Source organism: Osmia bicornis, chromosome 10 (genome assembly GCF_907164935.1).
Source record: "Osmia bicornis bicornis chromosome 10, iOsmBic2.1, whole genome shotgun sequence".
Taxonomy (NCBI): Eukaryota; Metazoa; Arthropoda; class Insecta; order Hymenoptera; family Megachilidae; genus Osmia; species Osmia bicornis.
In genome coordinates, this window is record NC_060225.1 from 4,458,714 (window position 1) to 4,477,045 (window position 18,332).

General features: G+C 36.3%; 1 protein-coding gene across 3 annotated transcripts; it reads right to left on the reverse strand.

Annotated features, from left to right (window-relative positions):
• Positions 1-1,903: 1,903 nt before the first annotated feature.
• On the reverse strand, positions 1,904-18,310 carry LOC114873889 (enhancer of split mgamma protein-like). 3 transcript variants are annotated; one of them, XM_029182659.2, is made up of 5 exons: positions 18,120-18,310; positions 6,977-7,066; positions 6,563-6,652; positions 3,075-3,341; positions 1,904-2,810 (listed from the first exon to the last, which is right to left on the reverse strand). In XM_029182659.2, exons 2-5 carry the CDS (start codon positions 7,028-7,030, stop codon positions 2,457-2,459), a joined length of 765 nt encoding a protein of 254 aa, XP_029038492.2. In that variant the 5' UTR covers positions 7,031-7,066; positions 18,120-18,310; the 3' UTR covers positions 1,904-2,456. The 3 variants fall into 3 exon arrangements, with proteins under 3 accessions (XP_029038492.2, XP_029038494.2, XP_029038493.2); XM_029182661.2 differs by lacking the exon at positions 18,120-18,310 and adding an exon at positions 17,106-17,520; XM_029182660.2 differs by lacking the exon at positions 18,120-18,310 and adding an exon at positions 7,301-7,741.
• Positions 18,311-18,332: the final 22 nt, after the last annotated feature.

Genomic DNA, 18,332 nt, shown 5'->3' on the forward strand with positions numbered 1-18,332 from the left:
ATTTCTGCATCCCTTACATTTCTGTATCCCTTATATTTCTGCATCCCTTACACCCTTGCATCCCCTACATCTGTGCATCCTTTATATCCTTGCAATACGAGAAATTCAAAATCTCTGGCGTAGTCAACAATCTTGCAAAACCAGAAATAGTTTTTGCGGAAATTTAGTTCCTCTTTTTGCCGCTAGAGGGCGCTGATTCGACTTTGAAAATTTAGTTCGCATTTTTCCCGCTAGAGGGCCAAAATTTTTGCAAAGTTTAGTTCCTTTTTTTGCCACCAGGGGGCGCTGATGCGACGTCGAAAATTTAGTTCGCATTTTTCCCGCTAGAGGGCCAAAATTTTTGCAAAGTTTAGTTCCTTTTTTTGCTACCAGGGGGCGCTGATGCGACGTCGAAAAATTAGTTCACATTTTTCCCGCTAGAGGGCCAAAATTTTAGCAAGTTTTAGTTCCTTTTTTCCCCGCCAGAGGGCGCTGATTCGACATCGAAATTTTAGTTCGCATTTTTCCCGCTAGAGGGCCAAAATTTTAGCAAGTTTTAGTTCCTTTTTTCCCCGCCAGAGGGCGCTGATTCGACATCGAAATTTTAGTTCACATTTTTCCCGCTAGAGGGCCAAAATTTTAGCAAGTTTTAGTTCCTTTTTTCCCCGCCAGAGGGCGCTGATTCGACATCGAAATTTTAGTTCAAATTATTACCGCTAGGGGGCGCTATTTTTCGAGATTTTTTCGAAATTTTCACGAAAAATGTAGGGATGAAAGGATTGCAGGGCTATAAGGGATGAAGAAATGTAAGGGCTACAGAGATATAAGGGATGAAGTGAGGTAAGGGCTACAGAGATGTAAGGGATGTAGAGATGTAGGGGATGTAGAGATTTAAGGAATGCAGGTATGTGAGGGAAGCATAGATGTAAGGGATGCAAAGATGTAATGGATGAAGTGATGTAAGGGCTACAGAGATGTAAGTGATGTAGAGATATAGGGGATGCAAGGATCTAAGGGATGAAGAGATGAAAAGAATGTAGGGATGAGAAGGATGTAGGGATGAAAAGATTGCAGGGATGTAAGGGATGAAGTGACATAAGGGCTACAGAGCTGTAAGGGATGTTGAGATGTAGGGGATGTAGAGATGTAAGTAATGTGTGGATATAAAGAATGTAGGGATGAAAAGAATTCAGGGTCGTAAATTGCGCGGTAGATTCTGTCTATATATCAACATACCCTTGGGTGTCAGAGACCCCGCAGCACTAGTGGCGATATGTGTACCGATCTGATTCCATTCTGGGGTATCTAGGACCCCGAAGTGCCAATAACACTGCATACTTGTGTCATGGCAGTCGGGGTTTCTGGGACCCCGAAGCACCGTTGACACTGCATACCGACATTATGGCATCTGGGGTGTCAGGGAACCCGAAAGGCCGTTGAGTATCTCTGGATACCAATATTATAGCTTTCGGGGTACCAGGTACCCCGAAGCACGAGGGACTATCTCTGCGCATCGACATATCATCCTGGGGTCTCAGGAACCCCGAAGCACCGCAGACACTGCATACCGACATTATGGCATCCGGGGTGTCAGGGACCCCGAGGTACCGGTGACACCGATATTATGCCACCCGGGGTATCAGGGACCCCGAAGCTAAAATGTGCGATCCATAGACTTTCCATAGAAAATTTGAAACCTCTGTAACTTTTGATTCCGACCACTTAGACGCAGAAACGCATTTAATAAAATACAATAAATGGCTGGAGAAAGGAATTAAATTAATTGAAAATTACACTATTTTTTTTGCAAATTACTTTTAATGTTAATAGCGTTAAAATTAAGATTAACAAATAAAGATAATTTATACAGAGTTGCGAAAGGCATAACATATTACTAAGAAAAATTGTATGCTACTATATTACTATGAACTATATTTTTACCTTATTATTTTTCTCAACGTAAATATAAATTGTTTATAAAACTGAAATAAATACACTTTATAATATTTGTAACTTCTCAATATTTATGATTAAAATCTTTTCAATCTCATGTAACTAGGAATAGAAATATCACAAATATAAAGATTAAACTTAAAAATTACAATAAACCTATATTAGTTTACTAAGTTTCTTGAAATCGATAAATATTGTACGTTTAAAAATTTCTCTACATTATGTTATGTTAATTATATTACATTTATACTGTAATATGTCTATTGTATATCTATATTATATTTAACAATATTAATGATATATTTATTTCTACACTCTGTGCTTCATTTTTGCATCGTTATACATTAGTTACAGGAATGATATTCATTGTACTATTACAAAATTGATTTGAAAATATATTTTTCACCGATAAAGATACTTGTCTCATTATTTTTTAACTCTAATTAAAGCAATCAATTGAACCCTTAACACTATTAATCACAAAAACCATTGCATCAGTTGCATTATTAAACTTTCTCTGAACCCTACCACGGTCGCCACATAGGATCAGTTTCATCAACGCGTTCCACATCAATTTCTTCATCATCTTCAGCTCTGACTTCCGTTTTGATCCTCTTCGCAGCGCGCTGCTCTCTCGAATCTTTCATTTCAGAAACATCAGCCCTATCTATCGTTTCATTCTTATCAATCATTCCAACTGAGTTGCAAGTAGTCGGAAGATTGAACGTTCCATCGCGAACTGCACCAGGATAATTAATCGCGTTTTGATTCGTGGATGTTATTCTACTATCTTCCACAGGATTTCCCAGGGGTGGTGTTACCAGGTCGACCGTGAGGTTCAAGTTTGCTAAGATCTGCGTTAATATATTTGTTTTTAGCTGCAAATTAAATAAAAATTTATCAATATAACTACATTTGAAAAAGAAAAGAAAAAGGAAGAATCATTAGAAATGCAAAGCAATACTTAAGAAAAGAAAAATTATCGAAATCATTAAAAATATCTGAAATGAATACCGTGTATATGTTGAAGTGAAAGGGTTAAAGGATGCATAGGAAGGCGCGATCGAATCTCGAGTGACTGGTCTCAGTCAGAAGTAACTTTCGCCTCATTGTCTCACGATCATCGATGAAGAGATAATTACCGATGAATTCGTTTGTCGGCTCTTCTGAAGACCAGCTGCGAGGTGTCTTGCTAACCTTTCCGCACCTTCACCTGGAAGAGCCGAGAGAAATCTGTACGCCTCAGCTGCACAGTGGCCGAAACCGGACAGCCACCGACTTTCAGCCGATACCTCGTCGTTAGTCGCGATCGTACCGGAAGACTGTGATCCTTGAAGCCTTTGTAAATGGCGCACGGTCAGCTCCAGAATGTCCGCTTTCTCCAGTTTACTGATGTCCTCCCCCTCCGTCTGTAACATATAAATCCTCTTTGATTTTCCGTTCACGCGTTCGACATGATTTCAGGTCACGCCCGAGGAATTCGACGAGAGAAAGGGTGATCCTTTGGGATGTTACTGATGAAAACGTAACATGCTTGTCGTACTCGAGGATGTAGATTTTAAAAGTGTTTCAACACCGATAACTGTTGTCAAAAGTTTCATTTAGTGGCGATTAATGTCTCAAATTTGATACTCATTAAATTATTGGGAAAAGAGTAATTACTAAGGATGCCCACCCTTAATTGAACACCATGTATATTAAATAATATTTGAGAATTTTATTTATTATTAAATATACTAAGGTGATCTATAAAATGATTGATAGTTTTCCTAAAAAAGTAAAAAATATAATACAATGCATTTCTTAGCCCTCGGGCGGCGGACCATGGAGAAAGTCAGAATTTTAATTCTAATTATTACAATAAAATATCATTTTCTCCCATAACCCGAATAGAATTATAATTTATTGTGTAAGAAATGTACACATCAATAACTGTATAATTTAAAAAAAAAATGATAAATTTTCAAACATAAAATTTTTAAATTTAAAAAGGAAAGATATTTAGGTACTCTCCTTATGACGGCACTTTCTGTACATTAAAATAATGTCATAAGGAAATGATGTACTTTGGCAGAAGCTTACCCGTGGCGCGTTTATTTGCGAATGAGGAATTATGTTTGATATTTCGAGTAAAAATTCCTGGTGGTCGACGATTCATGACTGATGCGAAATTCGAGGGTAAACGTAAAGTGTAATTATCAACTCGTTTCGAATTTATTATCGATAAACATACCGCGTAAACGTGACAGGAAAAATGGCATGGTCAAGCATCGTGAATGAAATCGAAGCTGCAATCTTTTTGCTTTCTCATTTATCGCGATTGGATACACCTGTTCGAACCGTGACAAATCTTCCATTCAAACCTTCCGCCTATCAACATCTTTTAAAAGGAATTGTTATTAACATCGATGATGTCAAAGAATTATTTTTCATCGTTACTAAACCGAAGAATTTTGTGAAACAAATAACATGTAGGGTTGCTAAAATTCATCTAGATTATTACCATTATTATTTGAAATTTAAATGAATGTTAATTTTGAAATTTTTATTTTTGTCATTATATTTTTGTACTGGAAAAATAATAAAAATATTGTTAGTGTTTTTAATTTGATAATTATTCTTTCCTACGATACCTCGTCGAATCGATGATTCTTGATCAAACATTCCTCCGAGGGATAAGAAACCGAGTACTATAGCTTCACACTAATTTTCCCAGACTTTTTCCACACGAAGTAACCGCTGGTAGACAAGTAATGGCACGAAGTATTATCAAAGCGAGCAGCAATCTCACGATCCAGGCAAAAAGGAGAAAATGTATTTGTTTAACGCGATCATACCGACAGAAGAACCGAGACGAATTTGAATTTCAAAGGGGAGCACGTAGGCGTCTGAGCGTGTACAGTTCACGCTTCGTGATTCCATGGAACGATCAACGAGGAATCTGATTGACCTGGCACCATGGACATTAAATAATGTTGGTTTTCTCGATAACATGGTCTGATTGATAATAAAAATATCCCTTGCAATTTGAGACATTTTTGATCATTATGAGATAATGAATTCCTAAGAAAGTTGACAATTTTTTAATTACCATTTTCTGAATTTTAAATTAATTCTCTAGATATTATTTTAATTATTAATTACTTATTAGAATTAGAGTTAGAATAATAATTACTAATTGAAATACTTTTTAATTATCGTATCATGGTAATTAAATTATTATAAAAATATTGATCCTTCAAGAAATGAGAAATTTCTTCAATTAGTTTTGAATATGTTAAAAATCTTGTTCAAATAATTAAAGACTTTTTTAAATTCAATTTCAAATTTTTTTCTTGATATGTATCTTATGATGATAAAGTAGAAAGAAACTCTGTTAGTATAAAGGTTGCGCACATCATCCAAAGAGGGCTCAAAATTCACCTGCTACTTTTTCAAAAATAGAGATTCCATTTCTAAACGATTTTCAAATTAATAGAATCATTTACAAAATTTGTTGAAACACTTTGGAAGCAATTTTAAAATTCCAATTAACGTTCTAAAGTTTCAGCTCCGTACGGAAATGTTACGTTCACCCTCGTTATCTCATTAAAAATAAAATTGAAAACAAAAAACATCCCGAAGTCAGTCATTACTTTTTGCGTCAGCTCTCGTTTCGAGGATAAACTGATGTAGAACGAATAACAAGAACGCGTTGAAATTTATCTCGATTCCTGATCAAACTCATCTCCTTACTTTCGAACAGCATTATCGGTCAGAAGACATCGGCAATTACGCCACGCACCGGTTGTAATGAGCACGTTAAGGCTACCGCCTTTCATAATTGCACGGTGTTGAACGTTTGACACTCAACCAAGAGAGACGGTTCCCACGGTCTAGGAATATATTTAAGCAGCGAATCGATTCCACGGCTAGTTGCAGGCCGAGAATGCGTTTCCTGCTGCGAGCAGGACTCGTGAAATTACACCAGGGGAAACGTGGTATCGCAAACGACCCGCGTGCTTGCTTGTAAGCCGAGCAAGAAACCGTGGCTTCCTTTTGCTAAGGTTTCTCCGTTCAACCGGCAGAGAAAAAAGCATAGCACGTGCTCGTTCGAGCAGTGTAAACTTGATTTAACCAACGATGGATCGAGCTAGTAACCTTTACACTGATCCTATTGCTAAAGATTCAGAGAGTGTCTTTATTTTCAACGTTGATGCTGTCACATGTGTCACACTTGAATTGGAAGATATTGTGTCTTTGATTATATTAGATTTTGTTAGTAAAAAATTGAAAAGGTTCAGAATTAGGATCTATGTTGCTATGTAAGGGGAAACAATTTTTATTTTTCTAGAAAGAAGTTTCAAAAATTTCATGCAACAAAGGGTTGTATAATGTGACAGAGATTTTGGTAAGAATTTTAGAATTTTTGGAATTTTTTTGGAAGCCTAAAACAGTGTAATTAATGCAGGGAATTAGAGTAATTAGGTAGAAACTAAGTTGAGCTTGCAGACTCTTCATCACTAAAATAATTTTCTCTCAAGTTCTAAATAAATTATTTTGTGAAAATTGGAAGGAACTGTATTTCAGGAGAATCTTGCTAATGTTAATTAATTTTACAATTACTGTATAAACGTTGATGAATACATACCTCTAATGCATCAATCATTAGACTTTTCAACTCGTCGAGGCATTTGTTTATTCGTGCACGTCGTTTTCTTTCTAACAATGGTTTTGTTATCTAATATAAACAAACAAATTATATCAATCATAAATTAATAAAAAATCATGCAACTGATGTTCTGTAGAACTAAAGAAAACTATACATTAAGTTTCATTTAATTACTCAATCGAAAGAAACAATAGAATTGTTATTCACTTATTTAACAATTATAGAATTGTTATTAATTGTTGAAATATAAACAAATTATACCAATCATAAATTAATAAAAAATCATGAAACTGATGTGTAGAACTAAAGAAAACTATACATTAAGTTTCATTTAATTACTCAATCAAAAGAAATAATAGAATTGTTATTAACTTTCTATATTTTATTACTCACTTTTTTATATTGATACGTCCTGGAAACTGGGTGAGGGTATTCGTATGACATCATTGCAGGTGTCGCAGTGTCTATTCAGTTTTTCAAAACCTAAACAGCAACAATACAAATCAATGTTAATTAAATTAATAGCACTTTGATAAGATACAATAATTGTATTTAATAATTAAATTTACTATGGAAATAAATATTATTTAGAATTATTTGAAGTTTATCAATTTTTTAAAATAACCCATTACCATCTACCTGACACTAGATTCCAATAAATCAACTCTATATTAATTTATAATATTTCTAATTAATTTTAATTAACGTTTCTTCTACCTTTCTATCGTCCAAGTGTCTCCAAACTTGTTAATCATACACGGAAGCAAACAGAACTTCAAGTCACATGTTGTAATAAGTAAAAGAATCCAAAGGGGAAAACTTCATCAACACTTTCCGTGCACGTTGATGTGAGAAACGTGAGTTAAATTGTGACAGCAGAGCATGAAATTCACTGACATTAAACAAGCGAACGCACCGCGTGCAGTCCCTGAACAAACTGACTCTCCGCTGCCATTCAAGCGGCAGCTACCCTCACCAACATCGAACCCTCTGCAGAAGCTACTTCTTCGGCAGAAGGTCGCTCTAAAATGCTTTGATTGTGTTGCACCTACACCTTGAAGCGTCCCGACGCTCTACACCGGCACAAAACGATCCCAAATACCGATCAAAAATATCTAACTTTATTACAGTTTGAAATATTCTAATGAAATTTTAAGAAATTAAACCTGCATTATGATCTACAAGTTCTACTAAAATTACAAGAAAAGGAGCTTTAAAATAATACTAAACACTTCTATAAAAAAATTCTATCGCATTCTGAAACATTAATTCAAAAGTCATAAATAATTTTGAGACAATTTAAATGAAAATTAATGATTTCTTGATAATTTTCTAAATAGAAATACCAATCAAAAATATCTAACTTTATTACAGTTTGAAATATTCTAATGAAATTTTAAGAAATTAAACCTACATTATGATCTACAAGTTCTACTAAAATTACAAGAAAAGGAGCTTTAAAATAATACTAAACACTTCTATAAAAAAATTCTATCGCATTCTGAAACATTAATTCAAAAGTCATAAATAATTTTGAGACAATTTAAATGAAAATTAATAATTTCTTGATAATTTTCTAAATAGAAAATGTAACAGCTACTTAAATTTTAAAATTTTGTTAAAAAATAATTGGAATCCTCAAAATATTTAAAATGCAATAATTTATTGAAAATCTTGATAATTAAGGCATGCGTTCAATAATGTATGAATTAATATTCCATTATAAAATACAGTGATTTACAGAGAAGTATCAAATTAAACCAGCTAATTAATTAATAACTTATTAACCAAAAGCGTACATATAGAAATTATCTCGAGCAAGTTTTTAACATTTTAATGAACATTCAAAAAGAGGAGCACCGGTGGAGAACTTAAACAGGACATTTTTAAGATCTCGTTACGCGATTTAAAATCATTTAACCTGTCGAAAGATCGTTTGCTGCTCGACTTAAACACCATTAAGGGCCAAACCAGACACGTTTTAAAGGGCTTTTTTAGGGACAATCGTGGTATGAAACTCGACAGGTTGTAATCAGTGAGCTTGTAGTGCCCTTTAAGAATTCTTCTTTCCACGGTTAGGGCCCAGGTTGCAAGCAATTTTTGTCGCTCATTAGCGGAACTCTGAACATTTATAATGTTTCTTATGCATCGTGTAATCAATAATTTACTGTATTACCATACATACTGACAAAAAATGTTTTCTTCTTCGTTTACTTTAATTATACAATAGTATAAAGATAGAAATTAAATATTTAAAATAAAATTATTGATTTTAATTTGGCAAATTGGATAAAGAAAAATTATTAAATATCAATGATAGATTATTCATTATGAACTGAATGTAAAATAAAAATTCCATCTTTTTTTTTTTCAAAGAAGTTTCACAAACAAGTGCCCCTAGAAGACGAAATGTAGAGTTAAGAGAGTCGATTCGATTAACAGACGCGTCGAGATTGAACGGAGCCCTTTGTGAAGAACCTGGTCCCTTTATCGTCGAATTTTCGAGCGGGTCTCTTCGAGCCACGATAAACCGGCAGACGAATCCCTCCATTAACATTATCTCTTGTCAACCGACCAGATACAGCCACGTGAGCTACGCAGATGTAGCTCTCTACTTGAAATTGTTAGAACTATCCGCTCCGAACAGCTCGAGAGAGTGCTAAGTAGAAGATAAAAGCGTGTTCGCGAGTCGACGGCTTCTTTGAAACTCGTGGAAATGTGGGAAGTAACGATAGTTTCAAATATTTTCCTTTTTTTCTGTTTTCGCGATATTTTAATTTTTGTAATAAAAATAATCTACTGAAGGAAAAAGTGCATAATATGCATTTCTCATATGCATCCAAAATGCATCATTCGTTACCCTTATAAGGAAAAATTGATATTCTTATTTCATTAAAATTCGTTTCATCTCTAACCAAATTTTAGAAAAAGAATATTACTGAAGGAAAAAGTGCATCGAAGAAAAGTGCATAATATGCATTTCTCATATGCACCCAAAATGCATCATTCATTACCTTTATAAGGAAAAATGGATATTCTTATTTCATTAAACCTCGTTTTATCTCTAACCAAATTCTAGAAAAAGAATATTACTGAAGGAAAAAGTGCATCGAAGAAAAGTGCATAATATGCATTTCTCATCGTTGTCTTTGTAAGAAAAATAGAATCTTCCCATCCCATTAAACTTCGTTCTATCTTTAACCAGATTCTAGAAAAAATATATTACTGAAGGAAAAAGTGCAACGAAGAAAAAGTGCATAATATGCATTTCTCACATGCATCCAAGATGCAACGTTATCCTTGTAAGAAAAATTGAATCTTATTATCCAATTTCACTTCGTTTTATCCCTGACCAAATTCTAAAGAAGAAATATACCGTTCCACTAAAACAAAGTGCAAATGCATTTTATGGATGCATCGTTGCACTTGTAAAAAAATACTTTTGTATGCTCCTGTAAAATAATTATATCAGGCACGTACAATTATCCTCTGATTTAATTATATTTTCCTATCAGTACAACCAAAACATTCTTAGCAATCGAAACCGGAAACAGTTAATAAGAATGTATAGGTATCAATATTATCAATATCGAGAATTGAAATGGTGTGTCGTTTTCTATCAATTAAAGTGAATACGTCGATTCTTATTCGGTCTCACAGTACTCGACTGGCTTTTCGTGGTACCAGAGGAATTACCAGGAAGGAAAACAATAATCAATGATGTCACCGTCGGGTAGAAAGCGGCATGGTATCGTGATAGTTTATCGTTTGTGCCAGCACGCAAGACTGTTATCACTAGAATGAAACGTAGAGGCCGCGGTTGGAGCGTGCGAATGTTTACGACTCGTGTCCGATCTTTGATACCGTCAATGGAGCCGAGAGACACGTTCGTCAGCCAACTTTTATTAAATGACATTGCGCGCTCGTATTCTATTGATAAGCACACGTTCGTCTCGCGTGATCGAGCAACAAATTGCAAAGGGACTTGGCTTTCAATGATCCTGGATCGTTTGAAAAAATCTGACACGATTTGTATTAAAAATATTAATAAACCATTTCTATAGCCATTTTAGTTAAAGTCTAAGCTTCAATTTCATGTGCCACAAATCCTATTCTGTGATACTTTTCCGGCATGAAATTACGTCAGACTTTCTATAATTTGAAATCCTTGCATTGTTCGTTGCGATCCACAACCTATCATCTTGTATTAGCAATATTCTAGATACGTTTATATCATTATTTTCGTCATACTTTAAGCTTTAAATTGATATATTACAAGTACTATTCCGTGATACTTTTCTGTCATCAAATTGCATTAAACTTTCTATGTTTCGAAATCAACCACCTGATACACGATAAAAAGTATACGAACGTTTAAATACTTTTTACATTAATTCGAAGCATCAGTATCGCAATCTCTTAGAAAAATTTCTTTTTACCCTGTAAATCATTAGAATGCATCGACGTTAAGTAACTTTTTCACGATTTACGTAATCCTAGTTACGGCGTGTGCAATTTTAATTTGAAATAAATGATCCTGTTAATTTTGCTCGCTCCGGTGAGTAGAGTTATGCGCGGACCTTTGCATTTCGTAATCACCACCGAAGGTGTCAACGTCATCGGTAAAGAATGAACGTTGGCACGTGTGCAAATAAGTTAATCCAATTAACTCGATACCCTCCTCGTGGAACACGTTAATAAACACGAGAAAAGAATGAAAGATAAATATAAAATATTTCAAGTATTTTTGGAGGTAAATGGTAATCACAAAATTAAAAAAAAATTTAAAGAATCCTAACTATGCAAACTCCAAAATTTTCCAAATGATTGAAAATTGAAATTTTATTAAAGATTTTCACAGGGAGACAATTTGAGAAAATGGTACCCAAGATGAGGTGCCATTTTCTATAAATAATTACCCATGGTGTAATTATTAATTACACGAGATTGCAAGTAAAGAAGTCTCCCAGGATTGGATCGAAATCATGCAGTGTAATTTGACAAACAAGATTTCTTTTCGGTCCTTTTGAAAGTTCACTACCCATGGTACAAAATGGGTGCAAAAATCGGTGCTCGTTTCCTTTCTCCCCGGCCTCTCGAACGATTTTACGAGCGAAGTCTCGCTCGCGTGCACGTAAAAAGAGGCAGCCGTGTTTCCTTCGTTTCTTTTTTCATGTTTTATTGCAGCTGATTGCGGGGCCAAGACCCCGTGCAAGATTTTATAATACGCGAATCCGGATGCCCTTTCCACCTCCCGAGGGAAAACCAGGCGTTGGTAAATACCCCTTAGAAGCGACCACGTGAAATTGCGTCCAACAGAAAAGGGACATATCCCCACTAAATTACATCATTCGAGGATAGTATTGTTCACGGTGGAGAAAGTATGCCAGCAAGAAATTGGTTGACAATAATTTTCTGCCGTCTGGCTCGATGGTATGCCTTCAAAATGCTAAAGGTGTGTCGAATCGTACGAAAAAAGTGAGAAGATATCCGAGGCATTCTAAGGGTACCTTATTCTTTATTTGAAATTAAATAAATGAAATTTGTTTGGTGCGAAAAATGAATTGCAAAGTATCCCTTCTCTATGAACGAAAATAGGAGATTCTAATAGTCAAGAATTATTATAAATTAAAATTCTAATTTTCGAGATAGGGCGACGTATACAGTTATTAACCCTTTTCCTGAAAAAGTAAGTAATATAATATGAAATACAAAATTAAATTAAAATTGGCTCTCTTCATGGTCCGTCATCCGAGGATCAAAAAATGTATTATATTAATTTCCTACTTTTTTAGGATAAGGGCATCTGTATACGTTAATTCAGGAGAAATTAATATATTTTCGCGAAATGCCATAAACAATAATTTCCATCTTTCAATTCTTTCAAAAATTGTAACAAACCACAATTCAAATACTGGAAAAGAGTGTCTTCGCGAGCGGAATGAAGCGTCTTCGCGACACCATAGCCAGTAGCAATTAATTTCCAGGGTCTCCGGAGGAAGGTCCAAAGAAGAGACATCAATCATTCCTTCGCGGCGGAGACTGGTAGGAGAAGAGAGAAAGAGCAAGCTAGTTCAGTGAAGAAAAGAAAAGAAAAGGAAGAAAAAAAGAAGCGCGGTTTGCGATCGCGGCTCGGCTCAGGGCCTGGACGTGTGCTAGTCGCGTGTGAGGCTCGCGCCTATCGTCGTCTCTGTCGTGAGCACGGGCCCCGAATGGCTGCCCTGTGGCCGGGGCCCGACCTGTCGTTCTCTGTTCCCCTTCCTCTTCGCCGCGTCTCGCAAGCGCGGCGATCCTCGTCGGACCTCGTGCCGGTTGAGGGGTCCGTCTGGGACATAAGGCCTTGCCTCGTTCTCACGGTAGCCTCCGATAGGGCCCTCCCTGCCCCTCCGCTACCCTATCCGTCGCACTCGTTGCTTCTTCAGCCGACTGTGAACCGATTCTTCCTCTTTTCTTTTGGGACCGCGCGATCCGCTCGCGTGTAAGGAAGCGCGTGCGTACCGTGGCAAGCACGCGTCTTCCTCTGCTGCGATTTACCGGTCACTCTCAACCTTCTCCGCTTCGTGCGGTGACTTGATTTTCAGGAGGATCGAAAAGAATTCGTTTCAACAGAATTTCTTATATTTTTCGATAGATTAAAGAGTAACTTTACAACGCTACTGTAAAATGTATCCAGTTAAAATTAAATTTTCAACTTTCCCAAAACCTGTCATTAAATGTTAATTTTAATAATTTTCTTAAAATAGCATCGATACGTGTGAAAATTTTTTATATTCATGGTCACCCCTGTCATTTACCGGACACCGTACGTGTAATAAACTGAAGGTGTAAATGCATGCATAAATGTATAAAAGGTGTCACGGAAGACGTGGTGAAATGGAGATACGCGGGGGAAAGCTACCATAACGTTTTCTTTTTTATTTTTTAACGAAGCATCACAGTGAGAACATTTTCGTGTATTCGTGTTAAGGTTGTAGCCTGCCAATATGTTATGGCTTAATTGGTCGGTTTCGTTTCGTAGATAAGTGGTTGAATCGAAAAGTGGCAATTATGTCGGTCGGTTTACATGGTGAAAAGCGTTTTCTGTAATGTAGCTCGTTTTTAAACGCTTCCCCTTTACGGTTCACAATCGATCACCGAGGAACTGTAACGGGAACTGCATCACATCTGCCTGTTTCTTTGGACAGATTCGTTCCACAGTGGTATAAGAGAGAATAAATGCTGCGTACTCACTTTTAATTAATTATTTGATGTTTGGCGATGACTTTTAAATGGATCTTGGAGATTTATACAGAAATTTCTTGGTAACTTATTAAAATTTATATAACATATTATGGAAGATAATAAATAATAATATTGGCAGATAATTTTGCTACAGATTTTACTAATACTTTTCCATGGAGCTCCATTTAACAAAAAAGTGCATATGCACTTTGGTGCATTAGGTGCATCACTGCACTTACAGAAAAATGCATCTTGTGCCATTAAACTTCGTTTTATATTTAATTAAATTTTATATATTATCAATTACAATCCTCCTTTCCCCAAAAGGAGATGCAGTTCTATTAAAAGAAAAAGTGCATAATAATCATTTCTTAAGTGCATCATTGCACTTATAGAAAAGATGAATCTTCTTGTATCGTTTAACTTCTTTCTATTTCTAATCAAATTCTACAGAAGAAATGCAATTTTATTAAAAATAAGAGCGTAATGCATTTCTTGGATGCATGGAAGAAAAAGTGCATATGCATTTCTCAAGTGCATTGTTGCATTCATCGACAAATAAATTTTCTTATGCTATTCAACTCTGTTCTGTTTGGAACCACATTCTAGATATAAATTCAACTTAACATTTGGACAATTTTATCCCAATAAGGAAACATCAGTTGGTAAATAAATGTTTTATCCTTGAATGGCGTGAACGATTGTAAATTCAAGGATTTAAGTATTGAAAACACTTCCGTGAACAGTCGTTCGAAATTGCAAGCCAGGCATCAAAGGAGTGCATATTCTCACGCGAAATTTCAATTTCCGGTCCGGCAAGTCGCGAAAAGGACGACCTGGTCACGGACCAAGGCGTGCAATTGAATGCCGTATTCCTTTTCATCCGTGTGCCAATGAATGAAGGAGAATTTCGTGCTCTTGTTCGCCGTTTGTCAGTGATACCGGCTTGGGTCCTTCAAACACGTCATTGAAACAAGAATTATTGTAAATCGAAATTGCCACCGCCAGTATGCAAAGAGAAAATATCGTGTAAAGTCTCATTAAACCGAAACCCGTATCTGTTGTTTATATTTTCTGGTTTAGTATCTTGTTCCCTTTCAAGATAATGATTAAAGGATCTCGTTAACGTTCTCATCGTACAACCTTGATTGTATTAATGAAGATGTTGTATTCAGCAAGAAGACGTTAATTATTGAGTGGGTCTTGTTAACGTTTCACTTGTACATATTTCTTTCTTTATTATATCGATAAAGATAATACCTTAATTATATTCAATTTCTTGTTTAATAAAAATTAATTTTAAATTCAAAGAAAATGTACAAGTATTTATATTACAAATTTTTCCATTTCAAATATAATTCATTCGCAAAATAAAATTCAGTTTAAAATGACCTGAAACCTGACAGTATTCCTCAGCAAAAAAAAAGAAATAAGAAAAGAAACAAATGACCTAAATGATAAAATTAAAAAAAAAATGAACCTGTCCAACCCTAATTACACCTGCCAGTGTTCATGAAAAGAGGAGCTACCAAACTGCGTCAATCAGTAACACAGGGTTATCGCAATCATGCGAACCGTCATTTATTTAAAATATATTCCCTTCCGCGTACACCTCTTCCTGTTTACCCGTCTCTCGTCCATTCATAAGAATAAAATTATCGTGAATCACTAGGGGTGGTAGCGACTGAATTGGCAGAGGGAGGGTCGGCCACTTTGTGCGACCGATTCATGAATGAAACGCGCGCGTACGCACGAAAGCAGAAGGAAAAAAGGGAGCGAATTGACCAGGATATAAGCCAAATCGAATCTCATTGTTGTTTCATAAATATGCATGAACGTACGAGTCCACGTGTTACCATATCGTGGGAATTTCGAAACGGAAAGTCGGTTACAGGTGGTCTCTTCGAAAAATCACACCATATATGGATTTATTATCAATTACCATGAATGTACTTATACGGCAATATATACAGAGGCTGAGAAAATTGATCAGCTCGTTTTCACCAGACTTGTTAATTAATCCGCTCCAATTAACCGAACACAATCGCGACGCGTCTCTCTGGCAGGCATCAATGATCCTATTTGGCAGTGGAAAGGAACGATTATCCGAATCAGAAACCACTAATTTATTGAACGAATCAGCCTGGATAGAGGGGAAGAAAGCGGGGTAATTTCAATGATTACCACGGTCAATTTCGCGACCTTCACCTTTTGATCGTTACGCTTCTTAACAGAGATCTATGGGGATCTTTTACGTTAGCCGTCGGTCGGAAAATAAATTTCAGCCTCGGTTTATCTTTCGTGGCCGGGGAGTAACGCTACCGAGATCTTTGACCGTCCCGAGGAGATCCATGATTTCCGTCAAAGTGCCGACCACGAACCGGCAGGTGCACGTTGCTAAAGGATCATACATCAACTTCTGCGATACCCTCGCGCGCATCCGGTACACATTCGGGCTCGTAACTTATTCGCGAGACTCGTTTCGTGAAGATACTTTTCGAAAAATTTTGTTTGCGTACTTCGCGATACAAGGGGAGGAGGAATTCTCGAAATTTTAACCCTTAAATGCATAGTGTCTCAAAAACGAAACACTGTCTTTAACTCCTAATTAAAATATTAACCATAGTGAAAGTTTTACTTTTACCTGTATGCCATATTACATTGATCCATTCAATCGAAGTATGAAAAAAAAAAGAAAACAGTAAAAATTAAAAAATCATGCATTTAAGGGTTAATTTTGATAAATTAGATAATCAAGGGTATGTACGATGACAATTTTTTGATTTCAAAAGTTATAAAATTTGCATATAGCTGTGTTTCTCAATTATCAGACTAGATTATGCAGGCCGCGCTTTTAATTGCAGATTTCCCGACGCACCGTGTAGTAAGGCAGGTAATTACGTTTAATTGCATGATTTTGCGAGGTTCATCGGCGTGCGCGTAATTATAAGAAGATCACTGTCCTCGCGTGGCTTACACGCTTCGTTTCTTATCCTTTTGCACGCGTTGCACGCCTGAGACACGCGAATATGTCGTGCTGGCACGCGAATGTACACGCATTGGAATTGGAAGAAAAGCAGAAAGCTTTTCAATTTTTTTTTGTTCAGAATCGATAAATAAATTCATATGTATTTTTAAACAAATCCTATTTTCGATAAATAAGAAAAAGAAAAGAAAATGTGTTATTTTTCTAATTCAAAAACTTTTTAAAAAATTATTAATTTTCTTTTCTGTCTAGAGTCGAAGAAATCATCTTAATTTAATAATTAATTTTTAAATTCATCATTTAAATTGTACTCACATATTGTGGGACAGCCTGTATATAAGCAACTGGTATCTGCTTGTAGCGAGGCGATGCAATCAACGGCGGAAAGTAACTAATTAACGTGCGACGCGTATAAAAGTAACCGAACGACATTAGGAGCACGTAGGAGAGAAGGTTGTCGAGCAAGACAAGCTCCCATTTTCCCGGTGGCCGATCAGGAAGCCGATTGGAGCGTGGGCGTCGTCGAGCCACTCGAGCCGACGAAGAAGCGTCGGGGCGTCGGGACGGAGGTACACGGAGCTGTTAAGGACGCCCTGGTGACCGCGGGAGCGGAACACCGTCAGCTTCCTGAAACGCTTCAGCGCGGACGGCCGCTTCGTTCCCACGAGCTGATGATCCCCGGCCTCCCGCTACACGCGCCGACAGACTCTTGCTGATGGACGCGGATAGCGATGGGAATGATTTTCGACACACTTTATAATTGTATTTTTCGAATTTTGAAATATAAATTTCTAAAGCTACAGTATTTCTAAATTTCTAAATTTTCGAATTTCCAACTTTCCAAAGTTCGAAATTTCCAAATTTCTCAATCTCCAAATCTTCAAGTTTCCAAATTTCCAAGTTTCTAAATTCTAAATTTCCAAAGCTCCAAATCTCCAAATTTCTAAATCTCCAAATTTCTAAATCTCCAAATTTCCAAAGCTTCATTATTCCAAATTTGAAAATTAGAAAATTAAAAAACCTTACACTTTCTATATTTCTAAATTTCTATCTTCCCAAAGTCCCAAATTTTCAAATTTGATACTTTCCATTGTAACCCAGATGCCCATGAACTATTCACTATTCAGCGGTCAGTCGATCTGCCCATCACTGACACAATTGTTTGAAAATGATGAACTACGATCATTCCCATCGCTACATGCAAATATGACAAAGAAGAAGGACAGAGAATCAACAGAACCAATAAGACAGAAAAAGATAGGTACTTTTCTAATCGTCGCCTCGTCTGGAGAAACTCTTTCACGATCGCTTGATTCTACTAGCTCTTACCTGGTCTCTGATGGTGCTGATTTACGAGCGGTTCGAAGCGTGGCCGACACGTGGAAGACTTTTCTCTGATCGCTCGATTCTAGCCCGGAGACGTTTGACCGCAACGTGGTAATGGACTGATGATGACTGGGTCGGGTTTGAGAATGGGAGTCGATCTGGCTGGTTGTTGCAAGGTTCATGGAGTGGGCTTACGGTTGTTAGGAAACATAATGA